This window comes from Carassius gibelio, chromosome B4, assembly GCF_023724105.1.
Source record: "Carassius gibelio isolate Cgi1373 ecotype wild population from Czech Republic chromosome B4, carGib1.2-hapl.c, whole genome shotgun sequence".
NCBI lineage: Eukaryota > Metazoa > Chordata > Actinopteri > Cypriniformes > Cyprinidae > Carassius > Carassius gibelio.
This window is the reverse complement of record NC_068399.1, coordinates 8,925,823-8,950,471: the sequence shown is the minus strand read 5'-3', so window position 1 is coordinate 8,950,471 and position 24,649 is coordinate 8,925,823. Positions and strand designations below refer to the sequence as shown.

At 41.5% G+C, this 24,649-nt stretch overlaps 1 protein-coding gene across 2 annotated transcripts in view; it reads left to right on the top strand.

Annotated features, from left to right (window-relative positions):
- Nucleotides 1–11,568: 11,568 nt before the first annotated feature.
- LOC127956420 (potassium voltage-gated channel subfamily A member 1-like) overlaps nucleotides 11,569–24,649 on the top strand; it is a 32,004-nt gene continuing 18,923 nt past the window's right edge. The window contains exon 1 of one of the 2 annotated variants that reach the window (XM_052554296.1): nucleotides 11,569–14,224. In XM_052554296.1, coding sequence (XP_052410256.1) covers nucleotides 11,651–13,357 — 1,707 coding nt within the window. In that variant the 5' untranslated portion in view covers nucleotides 11,569–11,650 and the 3' untranslated portion in view covers nucleotides 13,358–14,224. Of the gene's footprint in view, nucleotides 14,225–21,519; nucleotides 21,755–24,649 lie in introns of those variants that run through there. The other variant, XR_008153557.1, reaches the window with a different exon arrangement.

Sequence of the window (24,649 nt, the reverse complement as noted above, 5' to 3'; positions counted from 1 at the left end):
TTAACTTCCCTCCGATAGTGATGGCGCGGCCTGGTCTTCACTTGCTTTCCAGAGCTCACACTCTTTCTGTCCTGAATATCTCCACTCGATCGCTGATATATCTGTTGCACAGCCAGATAACCGAAACCCCACAATAGTCCTCAAATACCTCCACACGCCAGCCCAAACGTCCCAGGAATTCACCTCTCCTAGGGGAACACATCCAAAGAGAAGAACCACATACGGGGGCAAGCCAACCAGGAAGAATAGCCGGGAGAACGAACGACCAAATAGAATCAACAACCCTCCTCATGGTCTCTGCACTTCTCCTTTTATGTGGTTACTCCGCCTCCATAATCCTCTAACAGATCGCCACATCAAACTCCCCACACCAGATGTCAATCTGTCATTAGCGTTGTTATTGTGACATCGGGCGCAACCCGGAAGTGGACCGGTGTTACCGCGACACCGTCCCGAGGGGAACACAAAATTCCGGCGGGACTTAGTTCCGCTTCTCTTTTGTCACCCCGTGACATACCCCCCTGCCAAACCGTTCTAGTCCCTAGAACGCCTTTCAGTCGCCCATTCTCCATAGCGTGCCGGGGGCCGACCTCGGTTCTCCCTCTGGGACCGTCGTGGTGGCGAGACAGGGTCGATGTTCGCAGGCATATCCATCGGGTCTCTGGGGGCCATTTCTGCGGGGACATTTCCCCGTTCTCCTGGGATCACGGCCCATCCTGCCATCCACAGGGCTACAGCTTCAGGCTCCTTTGGCGCCTCCTCTACGGGGCTGGGATAGTTCGGACAGGGGCGGATCATGTTCCGATGGACCACTCTAGCGGGCCCGGCTTTTCCTTCGGGCCGAATTGTATATACTGGCTGTCCAGGCTGCTGCTGGCCCTCGACCACGTATGGTGCATTCTTCCATCGGTCACTGAGCTTCCCCTTCCCTTGTCGCCGGTTGTCCCTTACCAGGACCCTTTCTCCTGGGAGAAGGGGGGCTTCCCGAGCCGTCCGGTCGTACAGCCTCTTGTTTTTCTTCCCAGCCGCTCGGATCCGTCCCGAGACTTGCTCGAATGCAAAATGGAGGCGTTGGTGGTGGCGCCCTACCCATTCGGTTAAGTTCCCCTCCTCCTCGGTTGCTGCCGTCCCCAGCAATAAGTCGGTGGGCATCCGCACATGCCTGCCAAACATCAAATAAGTGGGGGCGTAGCCCGTGGTACTGTGCGTACTATTATTGTAGGCCTGAACCAGATTTGGTAGCGCACTCACCCAGTCGCTCTGATGTTCTTGGTCTAGCGTGCCGAGCAAGTTCAATAGGGTCTGATTGAACCGCTCGCATCCGCCATTTCCCTGGGGGTGGTAAGTAGTGGTATGGGTCTTGGTGCAGCCGTACACTTTACACAGCTCTCTGATTACCCGAGACTCGAAGTTTGGCCCTTGGTCCGAGTGTAGGAACTCGGGGCAACCGAACGGCTGGAAGACAGCTCTCCACAGAGCAGTGGCGGTGGTGTTCGCCGTCTGGTCCAAAGTAGGAACGGCCCAGGAGTACTTGGTGAACAAGTCGGTAATGACAAGGATGTTCTGATAGCGGTCTGCCGGCCGACCCAAGGTCAAGAAGTCCATTGCGACTATGTGGAGAGGAGCCTTTGCCTGGATGGGGACCATCGGTGCTCGTGCCTCCTTCCTGGCTTTGAACAAGGTGCAACGAGGACAGGCCCGAACGAAGGTACGTACCGTTGCTTCTAGGTTGGGCCAGTAGAAGTATCGCCTCAAGAGAGAGACCGTTTTCTCGTGCCCTTGATGGCCCAGCTGATCATGGTACGCTATCAAGAGCTCTTGTACCTGGCCTTCGGGGACAACGATCTGTCGGAATTCCTCGTCCAGCCACGGATCTCGGACAGACCTACAGAGTACTCCCTCCTTCACCTGTAGTCTGGCCCATTGTCCCAACAGCTTCCTTCCTGTTCCCCCTTGGGCCCGTTGTTCGGCCAACATCGGTTTTCGGCCCCATTCTAGCCATCGCATCAAGCCACTGATCTCCCTGTCGGCCTGCTGTCGCTCTTTCCAGCGGCAGGGGTCCCATCCCCAACTCACAGGCATCCCCTCATGTTGAGTCCCCGGCGCCTCCACAATGCCCACCATATACTCCTCTCCTTCGGGGTCTGGCGTGGGTTCCGGTGGGTCCCTCGGACCTTGAGCTTCCGGGAGTCGGGACATGGCGTCAGCGTTGGTGTTCTCCCGTCCTGGCCGGTATCGGAGCTGGTAGTTGTAATTGGCCAACTGGGCCACCCAGCGCTGTTCCACTGCCCCCAACTTCGCCGTCTGTAGATGTACTAGGGGGTTGTTGTCAGTTACTACCGTCACCTGGGCACCCCACAAGTAATCTTTAAACTTTTCGCTGAGTGCCCATTTCAGCGCCAGCAGTTCCAACTTGAAGGAGCTGTAATTGGCGTCGTTCCTCTCTGCTGGATGAAGGCTCCGGCTTGCGTAGGCTACGACCCGCTCTACACCGTCCTGTTGCTGGGCCAACACGGCCCCCAAACCCAGGTTGCTAGCGTCCGTGTATAGGACAAAGGGCTTGGAGAAGTCAGCATACGCCAGAATCGGCGCCTGCAGCAACTCGTCTTTCAGTCGCCGGAACGCAGCCTCACACTCGGGGCTCCATAGGATAGCCGGCGATCCGCGACCTCGGGGGCGTCCTGTCCCAGCCAGCAACTGATTTAGGGGCTTTGCGATCTTGGAGAAGTCCTTGATAAAGCGGCGGTAGTACCCCACGAAGCCCAGGAATGACCGGACCTGCTTCACCGTCTGCGGGGCAGCCCACTCTCGCACCGCCGACACCTTCTCCGGGTCGACCAAAACTCCCGCCGCGCCCACACAGTGTCCCAAGAATTTGACCTCCCGCCGTAACAGATGGCATTTGTCCGGCTGGAGCTTCAGCCCATATTTCTCCATGGCCCCGAAGACCTGCTCAAGGTGTTGTAAGTGGGAGTCGAAATCTGGGGAATAGACAATCACATCGTCCAGGTATACCAAGGCGGACTCCATCAACTGACCTCCCAGGCACCGCTGCATCAGCCTCTGGAAGGTGGCAGGAGCGTTGCAGAGGCCGAAGGGCATCCGGTCCCACTCAAAGAGACCGAACGGGGTGGTAAAGGCGGTCTTCTCCCGGTCGGCCTCGGCCAATGGAACCTGCCAGTAGCCACTTGCCAAGTCCAGCGTGGAGTACCATGCCGAGCGTGTTAAGCCAGCCAGGGAGTCCTCGATCCGGGGTAGGGGGAACGCGTCCTTCCTAGTGACCAGGTTCAGCTTGCGGTAGTCGACGCAAAACCTCCATGCGCCAGTCTTCTTCTGTACCAACACGATGGGAGCTGCCCACGGGCTGCTGCTCTCTCTAACAACCCCTCGATTGAGCATACCTTGCAGCAGTGTACGGACCTCTGTGTACAGGGTAGGTGGGACGGGTCGGTACCTTTCTCTACTGGGCTCTGCATCTCCGGTGGGGATCCGATGTTGCACGACGTTGGTGCAGCCGTAGTCCTCTTCGTGTGCCGAGAAGACATGTTGCCACTTGCTCAGCAGGTCTCGCAGCTTCCTGGCCTGTGTCGGTCCCAGCTCCTCCCCTTGCAGGGAACTTCCCTTCAAGTGGCCGGGCACCTCCTCCCCTAGACTCTGGGGCGACGAGCTCGCTTGGGTAAGGGCCACTTCCACCACCGCGGGGTGTACTTGGCAAAAGCTCACGTCCTGGTCCTCCCGCACCTGATGGGATTCTACCGGCGTTACCTTGACCAGCCGCTGATGTTTATGTAGGTGCACAACATGGGGCGTCCCGTTCCGAACTCTCACCGGGATCCGTCCTCTTCGTGCCACGGCCAAACCTCTGGCGACTTCTACCTGCTGGCCATCCCAGTGGGGCTCCACCAACACCCATTCCTCCACTCCCACGTCCCGCTGGAGGACTCGCACCCATACTAGGGCCTCGCTGTTCGCTGGCACGGACAGGGCATAACGGCACGCTACCCGACCTGTCCCTTCGCGGCCTTGCCGGGCCCGGGACATCTGGATCCGTCTGCAGTCAGCGGCGACACGTTCCCATTCCTGTTGCTCGGCTAGCGAGATCCCTCGAGCGGGCGTTGCCCGAAACAATTCCTCCCAACATGCAGATAATACATTCATACCTAGCAAGGCCCGGTGACTCCCCAGACAGTGGTCCTTTACGATGATCACTCCCTTCTGGGGCACGATCACTCCGTGGATCTCCAAGTCCGGCAGCCTGTAGCCAATGTAGGGGATGTCCAGACCATTTGCTCCTTTCAGGGAGAGCCAGGGAGCCTCCGTCCCATACATCCTCTGATCTCCAAACAGCTCTTGCGACAGGCTCTCCGCGAATAGGGTCACCTGGGATCCGGTGTCGACGAGACAGGGCACCTTCACACCACACACCTGGACCTCCACCACTGGGCTATGCCCGACCAGCCTGTCCTTGGAGCCTGCTCCGATGGGTGGGTCATCTAAGGGGGTCCCGACCACACGACCCACTGTGGCCGGTCGACCTAAAAACCCCCCTCCGAACCTCTTCGAGGACCACACTGTCGGCTGTAATGGCCTGGTTGGCCACAGCGGTTGCAGATAGGCCGTCCTTGCTCGTCCCATTCAAACTGGGGCCGGTTGGGCCGGTTAGGTCGCCTCCCTGCGTCCCTGTTCCCGTCCGAGTACACCCGGTCCCGCGAGATGGGCCTCACCTCTGGCCTGGTAGCCCCAGAACGCAGCTCTTGGTTCGTCTTGGTTAGCTCCGCCATCTGCTCCCGGACATCCTTTAGGAGTTCGAGCTTCAGAGTCTGTTTCCACTCTGCCATGTCGGGGACAGCCACTGCGGAGCTACTTACGGCCGCACACACAGGGGGTTCGTTCACCTCAACCTGATCGTTCTCCAATGCCACCGCTTCTTTCTTTAGGTCTTCGAAGGTGAGTTCCAGCTCCCTTCTGAATTGGACTCTAAGTCCCGTGCGTACCGGGCCTTCCCTTAGCCCCAGCAGGAATTGGTCCCTCAACAGAGTCTCACTATCTCCGAGACCATGGTCTGGGCGTCCCTGCAGCCTGGTAACTCGCTCCCGTAGTTGGAGGGCGAAAGCTCTGACGGATTGGCAGGGGCCCTGCTTGCTGCTGAAGAACTGGGCCCGGAGAACCGCAGTTGGAGTGGCGTCACCATACCTTTCCGTCAGGAATCTGAACACAGACTGGGCGGTGGTTCGGACAGCTTCGGGGGCGGCTTGGACTTCCCGCCGTGCTTCCCCGTCAAGGGAGTTGAGGGCAAACTGTAGCTGTTGGGTCGCGCTCAGTCCCTGTAGCCCGGCCAGATATTCGATCTGAGCCCGCCATTCGGAGAGGCGTACCTCTGACTCATTTCCTCCATATTTCTGGACCCAGGGATTTCCCACGAACACTGGCATGACTCGGGGTGGGGCCCCCAGTGCCTCGTCGTCGGCCATCTGAGAATCCCTGGTCGCTCAACCCGAGGTGAAACCCTGCCGACTACGCCAAATCTGTCACAGGTCGGGGGGGCCGAGCCAGACTGCACCCACCCCTGAAACCCAAGATCACCTCGGAGAGCGGACCAGAAGAACCAGACGGACGAGAGTATAAAAAATGAACAAGGTTTTATTTGATTAAAAGCAATTTAAAAGTTCAGTGTTCCTTCCGTGTCTCCCGACCAGAACGGAGCCAGACCTCGGACGCCGGGAAGGCGTGGAGTCGTCGGCAGTTCGTGCCTGTACGGGGCCAGCAAGAGCCAGGGTAGTCTGTCACCCGTCCCGGAGTGAGGGGGGGTATCCGGGTAAGTAGAGCTCGTGGATGTTTCGGGCGAGACCGGGAAAAGGAATAATTCTCGTGTCCACCTCCTTCTACAGGGACATCACATGCAGCATTCGGCCCAGAGAATCCTGTGATCTGCACAGCGGGGTAAGTAATCAACAATAAGTATGTGTCCTTGAATAAGTAATGGGGCTTACGACTGGGAGATGCTTCGGTTAAGACCGGGAAAGGAATAATTCTCGTGTCCACCTCCTTTCATAGGGACATCACATGCGGCGTTCGGCCCAGAGGAACCTGCGATCTACACAGCGGGGTAAGTAATCAACAGCATGTATGTGTTCTTGAATAAGAAATGGGGCTTACGGCTGGGGGATACTTCAGTTGAGTGCCTGGGTGTGGATTACGGTGACGGTGGTGGGCTCTCGGGGTGGTAAGCGTCCGGCATTAACTCTATATATCTTCCCCACACTCACACTCTTTCTGTCCTGAATATCTCCACTCGATCGCTGATATATCTGTTGCACAGCCAGATAACCGAAACCCCACAATAGTCCTCAAATACCTCCACACGCCAGCCCAAACGTCCCAGGAATTCACCTCTCCTAGGGGAACACATCCAAAGAGAAGAACCACATACGGGGGCAAGCCAACCAGGAAGAATAGCCGGGAGAACGAACGACCAAATAGAATCAACAACCCTCCTCATGGTCTCTGCACTTCTCCTTTTATGTGGTTACTCCGCCTCCATAATCCTCTCACAGATCGCCACATCAAACTCCCCACACCAGATGTCAATCTGTCATTAGCGTTGTTATTGTGACATCGGGCGCAACCCGGAAGTGGACCGGTGTTACCGCGACACCGTCCCGAGGGGAACACAAAATTCCGGCGGGACTTAGTTCCGCTTCTCTTTTGTCACCCCGTGACATTACTATCAGCAATTATTATATGATTCAGTCACACATTTAGCAATAATTGTTAGTTCTGTTTGTTGATTCAGGGTTAGCATCATCTGGGGTCCTCTGAGGGTCAGCATCATCTCTTCTCAGGTGTTCTGGATCCAGACTGGAGCTTGTGGAAATCCTAGTTATCCTGTGGAAAAACAGAGAAACAAATAGAGACATAATTAGCGTAGCTGCTCTTAATTTGTTGTAGATGTTCCAACTAATTAAAATTAATTAGTTTAACCCAAACTTATGAATAAGAATGCAACTACACTCACAATTTAAGAGATGCATTATTCGAATGCTTGGTGAAAGAGATGCGTTTTTAATCTAGATTTAAACAGAGAGAGTGTGTCTGAACCCCGAACATTATCAGGAAGTCTATTCCAGAGTTTGCATAAGATTTATTATAAAATAAGAATTAATTTGAAACAAATGAAAATTTTGAACTGAACTGAGCTGGATGATTCAATCACTGAATTCAGGGATGAACTGCCTTTAACTAAAAAATGTAGTGTTTACTATTGTCGTTTTGCATTATTGACACACTGTTTTCCTAATTATTGCTGTAAAGTTGCTTTGACACAATCCGTATTGTTAAAGGTGCTATACAAGTAAAGGTGAATTGACTTGATGATACTATATAATTAGAAATGATTTTTGAACATTTCTGTGGTTTGTGAGTATTAAGAAAGACGCTGTGTTTTGTTGATATTTTCAGATCATGTCTGCTGTCAGGATGCTTTACCTTCATAGCAGCCCTCACCGGCTAACTCTCTCTCTCTCTCTCAGTGCACAGATGCCACGGGCTCTCTCTGTTTGCTCGGAGTGCATGATGGTCAGTGTTAGTCGTCCGCTCTTCTGTTCCCTGCAGGTACTTCAAGGCTTTTTTTCTTTCCGACTTCTGTCTTGACTAAGTGCACTGAAAGGGCTTCAGATAATAGCATAGCGTTTTAAAGGACTCGTGCCATGAGGAAACTCATTTCCGGAGTTTTTATTTTTTTATTTTTTTTGGCAGCAGCTATTTGGACTAATCAAAGTGAAAACAGCATATTTTCTTAACGATGGATGCCTTTTACACTAAGTGCAAATAGATTTAGATTATATTTATTAGATTATATTTTAGATTATATTTTAAAATTGTACTACTTCTTGCAAATTGTGGTAATTATCTGCACCTTAGTATTGTAGTACATTGTAAGACAGTATAGAATATATACTTATTGAGCATAAATGGTCATTTTAATTCAAATTATTAAATGAATGGCACCTTATTGGGACAATAAAGCCCTCCCTACACCTAGCCTAACCCTACCCGATACTTTATTTTCAACTTTTTGATTATATTCTTCATTTTCATTGAAAATAAATGCTTTTCTGATGTGATTTGAAATTTGAAAAGGGAGAAAAAAGTTTGCCAAAAGGCGGATTCGAACCCAGGTCGATCACGTCAAAAAGAACACATCATACATTTTATCATCTGTGCCACTGAAGTCTGTTGTAGTGTTGACTAGCCAAATCCATGTTGGTGGGCGGAGTTAGTGAAAATAGCTTCAGCCAACAAGGCAGGCTATTTGCACTTTCAAAAAATACAATAATAACCAGGCAGTTGAGATGTGCTATGTATGTAGTGATCATATCAGAGTCAACAATCTAATGGCAAACAAACCAGGACATGTTTGGTTTTGTCTCATGGATAGGAATGGAGCTGAGCTCTTGTGGATATCACCATCTCCTGCTGATCTGAACAGCTGAATTCTTCCACTGCTCACCAGGGTGCTCAACATGATGAACGCTGGTTGTTAGTGGTTACCTGTTGTTATGGTTACCATTTCCATCGGTCCTCGCAACAAAATCTCCCAAGAAGTCTGTGTAAGCACCAAGACGCTGCCATACTGTACGAACGTGGCATTTGTAGCTGTGCTATAAAGTAGACACGAACACACACAGACTGTTACGCAGCATGTACTCTCTCTCTATCTCTCTCTCTGTTTAACAATAAATGCAATATGAAAATTTTACATTTTATGTAAAAAACGCCAAATAATTAATTATATAAATAATAATAATAATAATAATAATAATAATAATAATAAAGCATATCATGTCTAAATTAATAATAATGTTAATATGTTTGCTTTTGTGTTTTATTTTTTATATATATTTTTTCATTATTATTTAACCACTATATTTTGACAGATCAAAAGTGACACACACTGAATTTAAGACGTAAACAAAACCCACACTTGGTGTTGGCAGTGTTGTAAACTGGAACAACAAATTCAGCGTGATGCAATTCTTTTTTTCTTTAAAGATTTGTTATGTTTACTGTAAATTGTAATAAATTATGAAAGCCTGATTCCACTTCAGCATTAAAAAAAATACCTAAAAATATAATGAAATGAGGGTTTCACAAAAAAAAAAAAAAAAAAAAAAAAAAAACTTAAAACTTTCTGTTTGACTTATTTCTGTTTTTAAATCTGCTTTAAATACATATTAACTCTCTGGCCTTCCATATTCCTTGCCCACTGGATTTATAATTGAAATACAATGATTAAACTAACAATGATCTCATACAATGCACAAAAAAACAACAATGACCAATGTGCTGTACAAAAATAGTGCTGTACAAAGATATAATTTGAAGAAACAATTCTGTTTTTGTATTTCAGTTTTTCTTCAAATTCTATTTTTGTACAGCACTATTTTTGAACAGCACATTGGTCATTGTTGTTTTTTTGTGCATTGTATCAGATCATTGTTCGTTGTTTTTTTGTGCATTATAAATAAATATTGTCTTGAATTCTCAAGGTTAAAATTATCTTTTTAGTCAGAGGTGTAAACATACTTTCATAAGTAAAATATGCTTTTTACAATTACATACAGTATTTATTTCATTATATATATATATATATATATATATATCACTTATAAGATAACTTATTAACCAATCCATGCCTTTTTACTGTAGCATTTTTTCAATATTTTGAGTAAAATTACTTAAAATAATATTTTAATAGTGTTGTTGGTGTTTGGGGTTGGTGAATAAGATGCACGTGATAAGAAAATGTTGTATCTAGAGCATGAAATTGTACTGCGGTCAATTACGCTGCCACATTAGCTGCTGTTGTGTGCTTTTGTATTAGCACAGGCCTGCGGACAAAACCTTTATATGAGTCAAGAACATGTAGATTCTCTCAAGAAGAGCTGGATGATGAGCAAATCAACATACACACAGCCATCACTGTCATCAAATGCACTGAATGCTTTTAAATAAGACATACATAAATAAGAAGCAGCCATCATCCAAGCTGCAGTCATCTCTCCGTCATGTCCAGAGCTTGGATCTTTTTGCATTTGCGCTTCACCGAAGACTGGCATTATTGCTCCGGGCGCACTCTCATGACAGTTAATGCAAAAACGAGAAGAGCTGTGTCATGTGTGCAGATTAGAGCTCCTCACAAAAGTCATGCATTTGGACTTCAGCCCTCGGCGTCTGTTGCACTCTCGGCTCCTGATGAAACAAGAAAAAGAGCTTCTTTAAACCTCTGTTGATTTCCTGCTCATTCAAAATGCCTAAAGCACGCTAAAGCAACAGAAGACATAAGGGGTCACAGCACTTACATGTCTGTTTTAACAAGTAATGGGAGGAACGAACTACACACTCCCATCATGTTTATTTTTAAACTGTTTTATATAGCTGCAGAGATTATCTTAGAACGTGAATAAAGATTGAGGTCATCTGAGTCCTATTTTATCACCCAATGCAGCGATTGCCAGGAGCTGTAGGAGATCAAGCAGCACAATAAAAGAAGCAGCAGCAGGTCTTCATCCACCCTGTTCAGTGTTAATACATCACCGGGATCAGTTCTCTGTCACCTGTTACCTGCATTACATCTTAGACATAAATGGCTCATTCCTTTTTTTAAGCATTTATCATTTAAGCAGCGGTCTTTGTGTTTTATTTCCACACAGGCAGGTTGTTCAGCATATGGAGATGTAAGATCCTGTGAGAATAAAGGAAAAATGAACATCAGTTTTTAATTGACGTAGCCTACCTGAACAAATCATCCCTGTAATTTATCCGTGCTCAGTTAGATGAATGTGTTTACTGTCTCCTAAAATAACATTAGAAAATCACACACAACCTATTCAAACACACACAAGAACTTACTGCGGTGATGCAACTTAGACCGAGGCGAAATGTTGGCAACTCATGTGTGAATGTAGGCCTATGCTAATTTAACAAAGAGATTATATTAAAACCCTTTGCTGATGATCAGTGATATAAAAAAAGTGTGCATTTGATTAAGTTAAACGTGTATTTGATGCGTTTTTGATGATGAAATAATCCATACAACATACACAATGATTATTCATCTTTTATTCATGTTTTTATTTTTGTAACCCTTTTATTAACAGTTGTGATAGGGTTTTTTTTTTTACATGGTGATTTCAATTCTTGAACCAAATTTTACAAATACGCGCGTGTGTGAAAAAAAAAAAAACTAAATAAATAGGCTACATAACGAAGTTGGATTAGAATCTTTCTCTCTACACACAATTAATCTAAGCGAAATGGATCGCTTTAATGATTCAGTTCATTTGTGTGACGCGGGGATTCGCATCTTCTTTTTATAGATATATTTAGTTTTACAGTCACTATATGATTTGGTTTCCACTCCATCCACCAAAAGAGGTCTTTACACTCGAGTGATACACTAACGCTTTGCGAATCGGTTCATTCAAAAGAATCTGTTCAACAGAACCGAGTCTCCTGGGAATCACTCCGATACTTAACGCTCAGCGCGCACGCTTGTATTTACCAGAGTGATGGGAGGATGTTTGGTTATAGCGCACTTATTCAACCGCAGCAGAATAAAAGAATATAGCGGCAAAGAAAACGAGAGTGGATGTACGACGGGCTTTTCGTTTTGTATTCTACAGGTCGTTTTCTTAATGAACATTTAAATGGCTTGGAAATGGAGATAGCTTTGGTGAGCTTTGACAAGCGGGGTGATGGAGGCAGTGATGGAGAACCATATCAAAACCAAAACTCCCTGGATCAACCACGCTTGGTCCACAACAAAGAACTCTACTCGAGAAGTCCACAGCAGAGCTCGTGGAAAATGAACGACATGAACAACACAATGATGGGCTGCACTGAGAACACGGTGGATTATTACAGTCCCCATTTGTTTGAAGAGGACATTATGGATATGGACCATGAGAACAACGAACGGGTTCTTATCAATATCGCCGGCCTGAGGTTCGAGACGCAGCTGGGCACTCTGAACCAGTTTCCCGACACTTTACTGGGAGACCCGGACAAGAGAATCAAGTATTTCGACCCCCTCAGGAACGAGTATTTCTTTGACCGCAACAGACCGAGTTTTGACGGAATTCTCTATTTCTATCAGTCTGGCGGGAAAATCCGGCGACCCGTTAACGTGTCCATCGACGTGTTTGCCGACGAGATCCGCTTTTATCAGCTGGGAGAAGAAGCGATGGACCGTTTCCGCGAGGATGAGGGCTTTATCAAAGAAGAAGAGAAGCCGTTGCCACAGAACGAGTTTCAGAAACAGGTGTGGCTCATCTTTGAGTACCCGGAGAGCTCCAGTCCTGCGCGAGGCATAGCTATCGTCTCCGTCCTCGTCATCACCATCTCCATCATAACTTTCTGTCTTGAAACTTTACCCGAGTTTCGCGACGAGCGCGAGCTTCCGGTGACGAGTCGCGCGGTCAATGCGACTCAAGAGCGTCCGTCGCTCACCTTCAGCGACCCGTTCTTCATCATTGAAACCACCTGTGTGATTTGGTTCACATTTGAGCTCTTCGTGCGCTTCTTTGCCTGTCCTAGTAAGTCTGAATTCTCCAAAACCATCATGAACATCATTGACATTATGTCTATCATGCCTTACTTCATCACCTTGGGCACAGAGCTGGCGGAGCAGCAGGGCCAGGAGCACAATAACGGCCAGCAGGCCATGTCTCTAGCCATTCTGAGGGTCATTCGTTTGGTTCGGGTGTTTCGTATATTTAAGCTCTCTAGACACTCAAAGGGGCTTCAGATCTTGGGCCAGACTTTAAAAGCCAGCATGCGAGAGCTGGGCCTCTTGATCTTCTTTCTTTTCATTGGTGTCATATTATTCTCCAGTGCGGTCTTCTTCGCCGAGGCAGACGAACCCGAGTCTCACTTCTCCAGCATCCCAGACGCCTTCTGGTGGGCTGTGGTGACCATGACCACAGTCGGATATGGTGACATGAGACCGGTGACCGTGGGGGGCAAGATCGTGGGGTCTCTGTGTGCCATCGCAGGGGTGCTGACCATCGCGTTACCGGTGCCGGTCATTGTGTCTAACTTCAACTATTTCTACCACAGAGAAACCGACCAAGACCAGGCGTCTCTCAGAGAGGAGCCAAATAATGGTGGGCCTTTAAACCAATGTGACGATCTCCATGGACTGAGGAAATCATCAACCTCTAATTCAAAAGATAGAGACTATAATGAAGAAACAAACATTCCAGTTGAGAAGACTAACATGAAAGCTAACAGCAGGATGGATATTAAACGCTCCCTTTATACGTTTTGCTTGGACACTAGAGAAACTGACCTCTAGTTCGCCCACCTCTACTCGATTGCCCATCATTGTTTCCAGCTTAAACTGTTTCTATCTCAGGGAGACTGACCAGGAGTAAGGCATCTCTCAGAGAAGAGCACAGTGGTGGCCTTTCCAGCCCATGTGATGAACTTCATGTGTTAAAGAAATCCTCAAACGCAAGAGATGGAGAACACTGTGTGGAAGAAGCATCATAAACGGGATATTAAATGCTTCCAAGAAACATCCATATCCATGAATTTAATGCACCCAAATTCTGGATGATCCACTGATCATCGCACTGTTGAAATCCTGGAAAGTTGCAGTTATTTTAATCTGTTAATCTTCCTGGCATCAGCAGCGTTTAAGCTTTACTTTTAAAATTTCTTATTCAGAAACACAAAATTATGCCTTTTTTTTTTTTATTATTATGTAAAATATTAAGTACTGCTGCTATGAATACATGTTCAGTGTTGCCCAGTGATTCAAGTGAAAAGCCAAAATAAGTTTCTTCTTTTAAAACACACTACTTAAAACAAATGTACATATTTATGTAAAATAATTGTTTGGTCTTTAGGGTCTCAATCACTTTTGTAATTAATACTGTATGTGTGGTTTGTGGCTATAAGTATTTTATAGCAATATTTTTTCACTCTCAAATTTAAAAGTCAATGGCAATATGAAATCCAGGGAGCACTTCACGTGAGAAAAGGACGTGTTTGCTTATGAATTCACCAAAACCTGTTTTCCTGAAGTTTGATGCAAAAAGGATTCAAGCAGAAATGATGGTGTACAGGAGAAAAACCCCCAACAAATGACTGAACCATGATGATCTACTGGAAACAGAGGAGAACTTCAAGATGATCCAGTGATCCATTTTCATATGAGGTCAGTCGCCATTTTAATTCTTCACTGTTTGTTTCATTTGCTTTCTGTGCTTTTTTTAATGTATGAGTTTGACATTTTGATGTTATACACAGTTGTAACCACAATTAAATTACATCAGCCTATATATTTATACATATATACATTAGTGTTCATGATTGCTAAACTCTAAAAACTAATGTAAATGTTCTCTGGAGTTGGATTACATGATCTAAAATTCATAGAATTAGCATGCATTCATAATAACAGCCACTGAATTTGTGAGTTCATTTCCATTATTAACGCTGTATGAGCCAGTTTGCAAGCGCTAGAAGGGGAATGAGTTGATATTAGGTTCCAGGAAGCAGAAAATAGGTGTGTTTGAAGCTGGGGCGATCACGGACAAGGTTTTGCTATGAGGAGTGACATATCGCGTTCCACATCCTGTTATAGGTTATATAACATAACCTTTGAGAAGGTGTGTGAGTGTGTGCTCCATACTTGATACATAAGACAGCCGCAACTAGACAATGGGTCATGTAGGTCAGGACTGAGAAGAATAAACACTTTGATAGCAATAAAACATTGTAAGCACATCGAAATGGCATGTTTTTAGATATGTGAGTGCAAGAAGATGTTCATCTGTGAGGTTACAAACACTCAAACTGAACTGAGCTCTTTATACAAATACTGGTTTCGCTTTTCCTCCATATCTACAGTATTAGCTTTGAAGTCATATGCTCTCTCTATCAACTTAGTGTTTTAATAAGAAAAAAAAACTGAAGCATGATTTCCTGTTACTCTTAATCATCCTTTTTTTAATGTAGTCAGGTTCTATTTAGTCATATTAAATAGAAAATTTGTTTCCATTTAGATGTTCCCTGACATATCACATTAACGTTATTTTACAAAACCCGTTTTGAAATCTCTTAGTCAAATTCCAACAGATAACACACTTGGTGCAGATCAGTCACTTCACAATATTGAATATTCCAGACGTCATGAGGAATTAAAACACTTATATTGGAGATTTTCGAAAGCAGACCACTTTAGGCCCTCATACGCGTGTGAGTTTTGAGTTTGCTTGTCCGAATGTTGTGGTGTTAGATGAGTGTTAGAAGAGATGACATGGTAAGCTGATGAAAAGCAATCATCTTTAAGCTCTTGAAAGTGCCCGGTGATAGCGAACGTGTCACAACTGTCTGTTTTTGATGTGTGCTAGCTAATCGTGTAATGTTTGGTCAGTCCAAGAGGACAGCTGAGCTCGTCTCATCTTTAGATCATATCTTAGTCTCTCCTCTTCAATCAAATATGTGACCCTGGACCAGAAAACCTAGTGTCATTTTTTTCGAAACTGAGATTTATACATCATCGGAAAGTTGAATAAACAAGCTTTATTAGGATCCGACAGTATTTCGCTGAGATACAACTATTTGAAAATCTGGAATCTGAGTGAGCAAAAAAATCTAAATAATGAGAAAATCGCTTTTGAATCGTCCAAGTGAATTGTTAGCATTTAAGAAACATTTGATGTTAATGAGCTTTTAAAGATGTATCACCTTTGGTTTTGGAGGTTAATTTCCTTTGATTATATATTTGATTTCATAAACCAGATGGTCAAGAAATAACAGCTCTTATTGCATCCAGTTTTTTTTTTTAACGTTTGTATGTCTTACTATCAGCCATGATTATTCTACTCTGTTAATTAAAAGGCAGTTTAAATGCATATTCACTAATTATGCTGACAATTAGCTGAAACATATGCTTGTTTAATTAGTGACACTTAGCCTGCATTTTCAAATCTTGATTTGAATATGGCAACATAATATTACTCTCTATAATATTTCTATGAATAAATCCCTGACAGAGTCTATCAGCTAACCACTGTTTGCAGTCCCCCTTTCTCATAGCCTGAGACTTCTCTCTATTCCTTAGTAAAAGTTTGTCTCAGCAGCTTTGTGAATAGGTTTTAAGAGAAAACTCTTAGCTAAAAACATTTACTGGTATTTAGGGGAACTCTTAAAGGTAAGATAAAACTGTTTTGTGAATACGGGCCCGGGACAAGTACAAATCAAGATTCTCTGCTACACTACAAAAACAGAACAAACCTCTGCCATTATAGAGAGATTAATAACATATTGTATTCTTTTTTTTTTTTTTTACTGTTGATTTACAAAAATGTTTGAATGTAGTGGATTTATAGCATTTATAGGTCGTAATCAATAAACAATGAATTAAACAGACATACTATAGTCACATAGTTATCCTAACATAATTGAGTGCTGCAGTGATGATTTATTGTTGTAGACCAACTAGGAAGTTAACATCATCCTTGTTTCTTCAACAAAAACGGAAAAAGAGGCATTCCTGATGTTTGATGTCACAGAATAATTAATTAATACACACACACAAACACACACATACATACAGTATATATATACATGTTTTTGAAAAGGTTGCTTTTTTATGATTTTTCTATTACACTGAATCTAAATGTCTGTGCGAGTCATTACATTTAATAGAATTACTGTAGGATTACAGTGAAAATATTAGTAGAGCGTTTAATGCAAGTGTTTATTTACATATAATTTAATAATAGATTTATGTTTCCTAAATTAATAGACTGTTATACTTAGATTATTATAAGGCAAGCATGGGTGTTGTTTGCATGTGCAGTAATCTCTAAAATGATGTTAGGGGTTATTGCAAATGGTTTTGAGATAATGGTTGTTAAATAGTTTTTATGGTGTTCTGAATATTTTAGCATGTTGTCTTGCAGTTGCTACAATGTTCTAGGCATGAGTGGTTTAGCTTGAAAGTATAACTTTGTTTTCATCTGAAGGTAATGTCTCAATGTTGAAATGCCCCAAGGATAGAAAATTGTCACTCTGGTTGAGTTTTCTGTCTGATATCAGCATACATGTTGTGCTGGTCATTTAGTTTCCATTCACAGGAAAAAAAAAAATCTGTGATGAATTAGTATGTAGCTCTCTCTCTCTCCCGTAGTCTGTTCAGTCAAATACAGCAGAGAAAGTGTGATTTCAGCACCACAGACAGCTCCATGAATTCTAGCACAGCTTGTAAAAGTACACAATTCATTTAATAGGAAACATTTAACACATAAAAAGCATAATTTTGAATGCTGGACAGCCATCTTTTGACAGATGAACATGCCTTTAGACAGGCTTTATCGAAGTCTTTACCTCTTGCCATTTTCTTTTGAATCAGTAGCTCAACTGATTTGTCCAGGTAAAATACTCTATGATCCACAGTACTGTGTGTACTCAATTGACTGCAATTATGGAATAAAGTTGAGTTGACTGAAAATAGATCATTTTTATGGCCAGTTTTACTAACAGCTTGCACCAGCGCAAACTGTCTTTTGGAATTAAAATTAAACTGTCGGGTTTTACTAAAGACATGCATGAATCAGCAATGAAAAGGCGTGGAAACAATAACTTTTGCGCCTGACCTTATTGAATATGCATTTGTACAAAATTTATGGGAGTATTCAAATGAATCATGCAATGAGTTTTACTAATGTTTGCTTTTGACGAATTACTGGCATTTGCAGCATTAACGCCCCCAAAAAGCATGTCTTAAATTATTTTACGCTTGAAATGGCTGCAATCATTGTTGTTAGAAGGAGAACCTGCAGAGAACAAAGACTTGAGTTGGTCTATATGTAAATGAGATGTTGCGTCTGTGCTCTTTAATTTGCAGGTAGTTAGTAAATCACCCGCAGGAATTTAGACACCCATCTGCACTGTTATGTAATTACACTCTCATGAAATTGCCCAGCGTTGTTAACACTTTCTAAGCCCATATTTATAATACGTTATAAAGGTATAATTCTTTAGTCATTATAAATAATGCATAATGTATTATAAAAAACTTATAATATGCTATAATAATCTTAAGAATATTAACAAGAACATCTTTAATGTGTTATAATATTCATTTTTTTGGTTAAAGCTTTTAAGAGTATGATGATTTATAACCAACAATAAAAGTGTTGCATCAACTTAAGTTATAATTATATATAAGATATATCAGATCAGATGAATGTATAATATGACACATTTGCTTTGTACTATTTCTTATCGTAATATCAGTTTGATTATTTTGATGGTAGCCTTTAGTCAGCTGTTGCTGTCAGCTCTGAAACTACATGTCAACTAGCAGTCATTGAAGTATTTGTAGTATGTCTGCTAAATATATGCTAACACTTTATTTTGATGGTTCCTCAACAGAAAAACTCACTATAAGTAACTTTGCAAGTATGTCAACATTCGACCTACATTAACTTTGCTAAGCATACTAATACTCTAATGATATTCTAATAGAGATAGTTGACATGTAGTTGCAAAGAGGTTATAGTCAATAGATTAAGGGGACCATCAAAATAAAATGTAACCTAACATATAAACATTGCATTTTTGTTTAAGTTTAAATGATTAACTAGCTGACATCAAAATTAATTTTAGCCTCTCACAGGGAACACTCAAATAATACTTCCACACCTAACCACTTACAAAATGTAGTAAGATAATGTGCCGATCTCAAATAAACAATTTCAAGATATACAGTCCATTATAAATCTAAAAGATTTAATATGGTGTATATTGTGTTCTGTAAATAATCATAATCTTAAAAGTTATAACTACAAATGTGTAAGCATTATAATGTAATGTAGATGTTATTATTCTTATTTATAAGATGATATAACATATTATAATGTTTTTTATAATGCCTTAAGAATACCCTTATAATATACTATAAATATGGGCTTCATAGAAAGTCTTACCGCCTGTTTAGTCCACTTTCCAATAATTAAAAATTAAATAAATGTACTCATCTTCATGTCACTTGTGTGGATTTTATTTTTCGTACGATGAAAATGAAGGATGACCATGTCTTGTCAAGTGAGATTTTCCGTGAATAAGTAAAATGTCTTAAATTTTAGTTCATTCCTCACATAAAACTATTATATGAGCTACGGTGTCTTGTAATAAAGTACATGTAATACAGACTCATTTTAACTCTCTACTGAGAGTATGGTGTTCCATAAGTCAGTGTCAAACGTATTTGCAATGACTTGAGGGGCAAGTGAAAAATGACAATCTTTGGGTGAAGTATCATTTTAAAATGTGTTAAAAAGTATAGAGTTCAACCACTTAGAGGCCTCCACATTATTTATTGGATTTGATTTATTATTATTATTATTTTTATTTTTTTACTGAGGAACAAGGTAAAGTAATATTACAGATGCTGTCAATAGAGCTTAACTTGTATTAAAGCTGCAGTAGGTAACAGGTTTAAATTTGTTAAACCTGTCATTATGTCCTGACAGTAGAATATGAGACATATAATCTGTGAAAAAAATCAAGCTCCTCTGGCTCCTCCCAGTGCTCCTATTGCCATTTGCAGAAATACATCGCTCCCATTAAGAAACAACCAATCAGAGCTGCGGTCCGTAACTTTGTTTGTGTTCAAAATGTAGAAAAATGTATATAATAAGCGAGTACACCATGAATCCATTTTCCAAACCGTGTTTTTAGCTTGTCCTGAATCACTAGGGTGCACCTATAATAAGTGTTTATATTCGGACTATTTTAGATTGCTTCGGGGGTACCGCGGCGGAGTAACCCAGTACCTTTGTGATTCTTCATAGACATAAACAGAGAGAAGTAGTTCCGGCTACAATGTTCTTCCGCAAGACGAAAGCAGTTCTGTTTATTAACCACTAGAGCGTCAAAAGTTCCCTACCGCAGCTTTAAACCTATAACAACCTTTTAATCTTCCAGAGGTTAGCAAATGTTTGACTCCCATTTAGAACAATATGACTTTATTTGAGTAAATGCAGAAATAACTATTTTATTAGATAGATAGCATTGACAAGCAGCATGATGCTCATCTCCCTCTCATGTCAGTATTTTCACAGCATGTGTCACATGCAGGCAGGATAAATCAGGCTGAATCTGGCAGAAATGCGTTGCTAAACTACAGCCTACATCAGCCTACAAAAACTCTGAGGGCTGTTAAAAGCTGTTAGAGTTATTGATAAATCAATTTTACTTTAAAATATTAATTAATTTTTACAAATGGTTACCTTTACTTGTTGCAAGCATGATCTTACCGATCTTAAAGAACAACAGAAGTAAATTGCATTGCCATTATTTACAATGAGTACATTACAAATGTTTTGATTTAATTTGTTACATGAGTGACTGCATTTAGTGTAGAATTAAAGACATTGGTTGTTTTTTTAAGGGTTTGTGTTAGAGACAGATAGCTTATCCTGACATGACTCTGACTGTTATCTTGTCTTTCTAAAAAAAAAAAAAAAAGCTTGAGGCAACAGGACCATTCCGGGTCTCTTATATAAGCAGCCCTTCCTCTCTGACTGCTGCTCACAGAGAGTAAATGGCCATTCAATTAGACAAGAAAAAGAGTGCCTGAAAAGGAAAGGAAAAGTGATATAGAATGGAGCCGAGTGAAAGTGGATGAAAACATATCAGAAACATATCAAAAAATATTAGCTTTGACATATTCCTTCTGGTTTTCACAGACAAAATTTAGCCAACTGTATTCACTGGGACAGAACCCTTTCAGAAGGTACAAATATTTGACAAATATATACAAAACTAATTTTTACCTTTTATGGTACTAATATGCACCTTTTAGGGGCTAAATAAGGTACATAGGTTGACCTTTTGAAACTGCACTGCCCTAGTGATAGCCTTTGTACCTTTTTATCTGAAAGTGTATACATTTGCATAATACAAAATAACAAGGACAACAAAGTCCATTTTATTGAGTGTGTGTGTGTGTCTCTGTGTGTGTGTGTGTGTGTGTGTGGTTTCTATAAAAGAATAATAGTGGGGGGCTGGTGGACAAGGATTGCAGTTATCGTTTAGTTAGCAATAATACTAATACCATTACCACTACTACCAATAATAATAACAACACTAATAAAAATATTAGCTATAGCAACATTAAATTATTATATTGCCTCTAGGCCTCATGGCCATAGCCCAATTTAGTCCACAACCCCCATCATTGTTATAATTTATTTAATTCAGATTTCAAAATGTTCTTGAAATAAAAACTATAATATTTAGGAAAAAATGACCTTAGTGTACATCTTTATTTTTTTATTTTTTATTTGTTCCATTCCTGACAACAACAAAACAATGGGATTACAGTTCAATGCTACTGACAAATTTGAATGTTAATCTCTTTATTTGTATAGATCATCTGTCCCTCTGCACGTGGTCATCTGAATCAATTTGATAAGGTCAAAGGTCAGGGCTGGGACATCTGAGATGGCAGGTTATATATTAATTTAGCAGACATGTTTATCCGAAGTGAATTAAACTCAAAATATACTTCCTCAGTTCATGTTTCACAGTGGCCCGTGCATAGTCTGTGTGATTTAATTTTCTTCATCTCCAGAGTCTGCAGATAAATGCATGCAGCCCATTTTGATGATGGCGGAATGGGAATGTTTCTGTTTCTGTACCCTGAACACTGTTGGCTTCTGTGCCTTCAGTAAGTGCTCTATGTTTGTGTGTCTGGTGTGGTATTTGGTCCCATAGGATTTTGCTTTGTATTTTGGCAAGTAGGGATCGTGATTGGGGCCGATCAAGCATTTTTTGAACTGATTCGTATCGGCTCTTCTCAGCGCAATCCTTATTTTACATCAGCTACAATGCAGAAGGTGACAGTATTCACATTAGAATATTAGACTTGCCAACAACCAATAAAAGGAAAAGAAGATGCACAAATGTGTGTTCAGCCACTATTAAAATCAAAAGAACTAGTGATGTCTGTTCTAGTGCGTCAAACACATTTGAACACTGATGTTCAGTGTATTTGATGTACACTTTTGTCTATCACTAATTTGTTTATTGTTTCCTTTTACCTGCTGTCAGACTGTCTGAGATGTCGTTACTATAACGCGTAGCTATGGGTTGTCTTGCTTCGGATTTGTTTTGATGCATTGGTGTGACAGCGAGCTTCAAGCTTTCTAACCATATCTCCACTTTTTACCTTTGTTGCAATTATTCTGCTTAGTGTACATATAAAATACGAGAAGTTTTAAATCAATATATATACAAACCCGATTCCAAAAAAGTTGGAACACTGTACAAATTGTGTGTAAAAAGGAATGGAATAACTTACAAAAACAGGGAACAAATCTCCCTCCAAAAGGAAACTATACAACCCTAAATTAGAGAGTTTTTATTTATGACTCAGAGAATGCAAATTGTACTTACACCACATAAGCATTGATATATATCCGACTCCACAAGATCCAGAGAAGTTAGCGAGGGACAGACCAACTTTTTGAATATTTTAAGCAGTAACTTAGGCGTTATCGAATGAGCATATATTCTTCTTTTTAATAAAAATGCATCTGCAAATCTCAAGAGACTTCAGATATATATATATATATATATATATATATATATATATATATATATGTGTGTGTATAATTATGTATATATGTATATAATTTCATTAAGCTATATTAAAAGCACAACAATGATAGTCTAACTTAAGAATTAAATCAAAAAAATTAATTTCGGTTTAATTATGCAGTATATGGTGATCAACCATCCTTCACACATTTATGATTTTTATGATAACTTTCTCTTCTTATTCAAGAAGGTCATGTCCGAGTTCATTCAGTTTTTTATGAATGAAATGTCTTGTTCTGTGCCGCTCCGAGTTGGGCTCAGCAAATGGTTCAATTAAAGGGGTGTATTTGTTCAGCATGTTCAAACAATGAAATGTATGAAGCAAAATTTGTGACAATATTCATCAAACAAATACAGCGTTTTGTAAATAAACACAATCTGCTTTGCAAAGAAAAACTTGACTTTCAAACAAATACAAAGTGATTTGCAAATACAAAACTCTATTTGTGAGAAAATGCAGAGGTATGGACAAATATATGTAGTGTGTGTTACAACTGTGAGACTAATTTATGAAGAATCGATTTTCTCACAAATGCAATTGAACAACTATCTTTTCCAATAACAGCAGATTTCAATAGTGGTCAATTTAGCTAGTCTCCCGAGACCCGAAACACCTGTTTCCCCTTTTCAGTGAATATAGCAGACCACCACGATTGGGGAACAGGTGAGTTTCTGTCTTACTATATAATTAACCATTTAGATGTTTTCACAAATTGACCCTACTACAGTGTCAATAAAATTCACAATAAGTGCTGTAAAGCTGTTAACAAGATGGATTAGCTCAAAAATCAGTAGTGACATGGCTAAACATTCAACTATGCAGTCTTTCCCTATAAAAACTGATCCATTCTCCTCTGCATTTTGTATTTGCAAATCACTTTGCGTTTGTTTGAAAGTCGAGTTTTTCTTTGCAAAGCAGATTGTATTTCTTTACAAAATGCTGGATTTGTTTGATGAATATTGGCACAAAATTCGCTCCATAGAAATGTTCTTTCATCAGATGCTGTATGTTCAAGTTTAGTATGTTTTTGAAAGCAAGAAAGAAGTCACACATGCTCTGTGCATCCATATAAAACAAGCAGATATATCATATATCCTTTCCTTCCAGGTGTCTGGGCCTTGCAGGGTATTAATCCATTCTTGACATAACAACTCAAGTCCCTCATGAGCCGCAGACACACTTGAATTATTCAGGGAAACTGAACTCAGCTGCTTATAGAAAGAGTGAGTGAACAAGGAATCTGATATACTGATCTAGATTACTTAACATGATGCTGATGTTCAACATCATATATGATGATTTATAATGCCTATTTAACTATTAAAAAGTTACTTTTATTTGTATATCAAACTGGTTATGTAAGTGGAAGCAGCATATAAAAGCAGAAAGACTAGTGAAGTGAGTGTTGTTTCTCTATCAGGTTAAATGATGTGTAATGATTCCCAGAGGAAGTGAGGGGGATGAGGAAAATAAATTTCTATTAAGGTCAGTTTAATACCCAAGAGGTTACTTTTTCAGCTATTTAGGTTACTTGTTTTATCAGGAATGAATACAGCATCTTCTCGACATGATTTTCACCACAAGGAAATTTTACTGTTTGTGTGTGGGCAAGTTAACGACATAGAACGTGGGCAGACATTATGCAAATGTGTAACTTCATGACGTAGAGCCATAATTCCTGACGACTCATTTAGGTAATTGTAAGTCAACTCTTTTTATTTTTATTGACAATAACTTTATCGTGCATTGTCGGCTTAAAAAATGTGCGGATTTATGTTTATGTTCACATACAGCTACATGAAACACTGCATGAAACGTAATATTCGAAAAGGCATAATAGGGGCACTTTAACTGTAGGCTAGGTTATTAGGAATGTTAACTTTCTGGAGTGACATTTTTTTATAAAATTATTAAAATAAATCAGTAAAAGATAAATTAATTTATTGTGAAAAAGTAGTAATA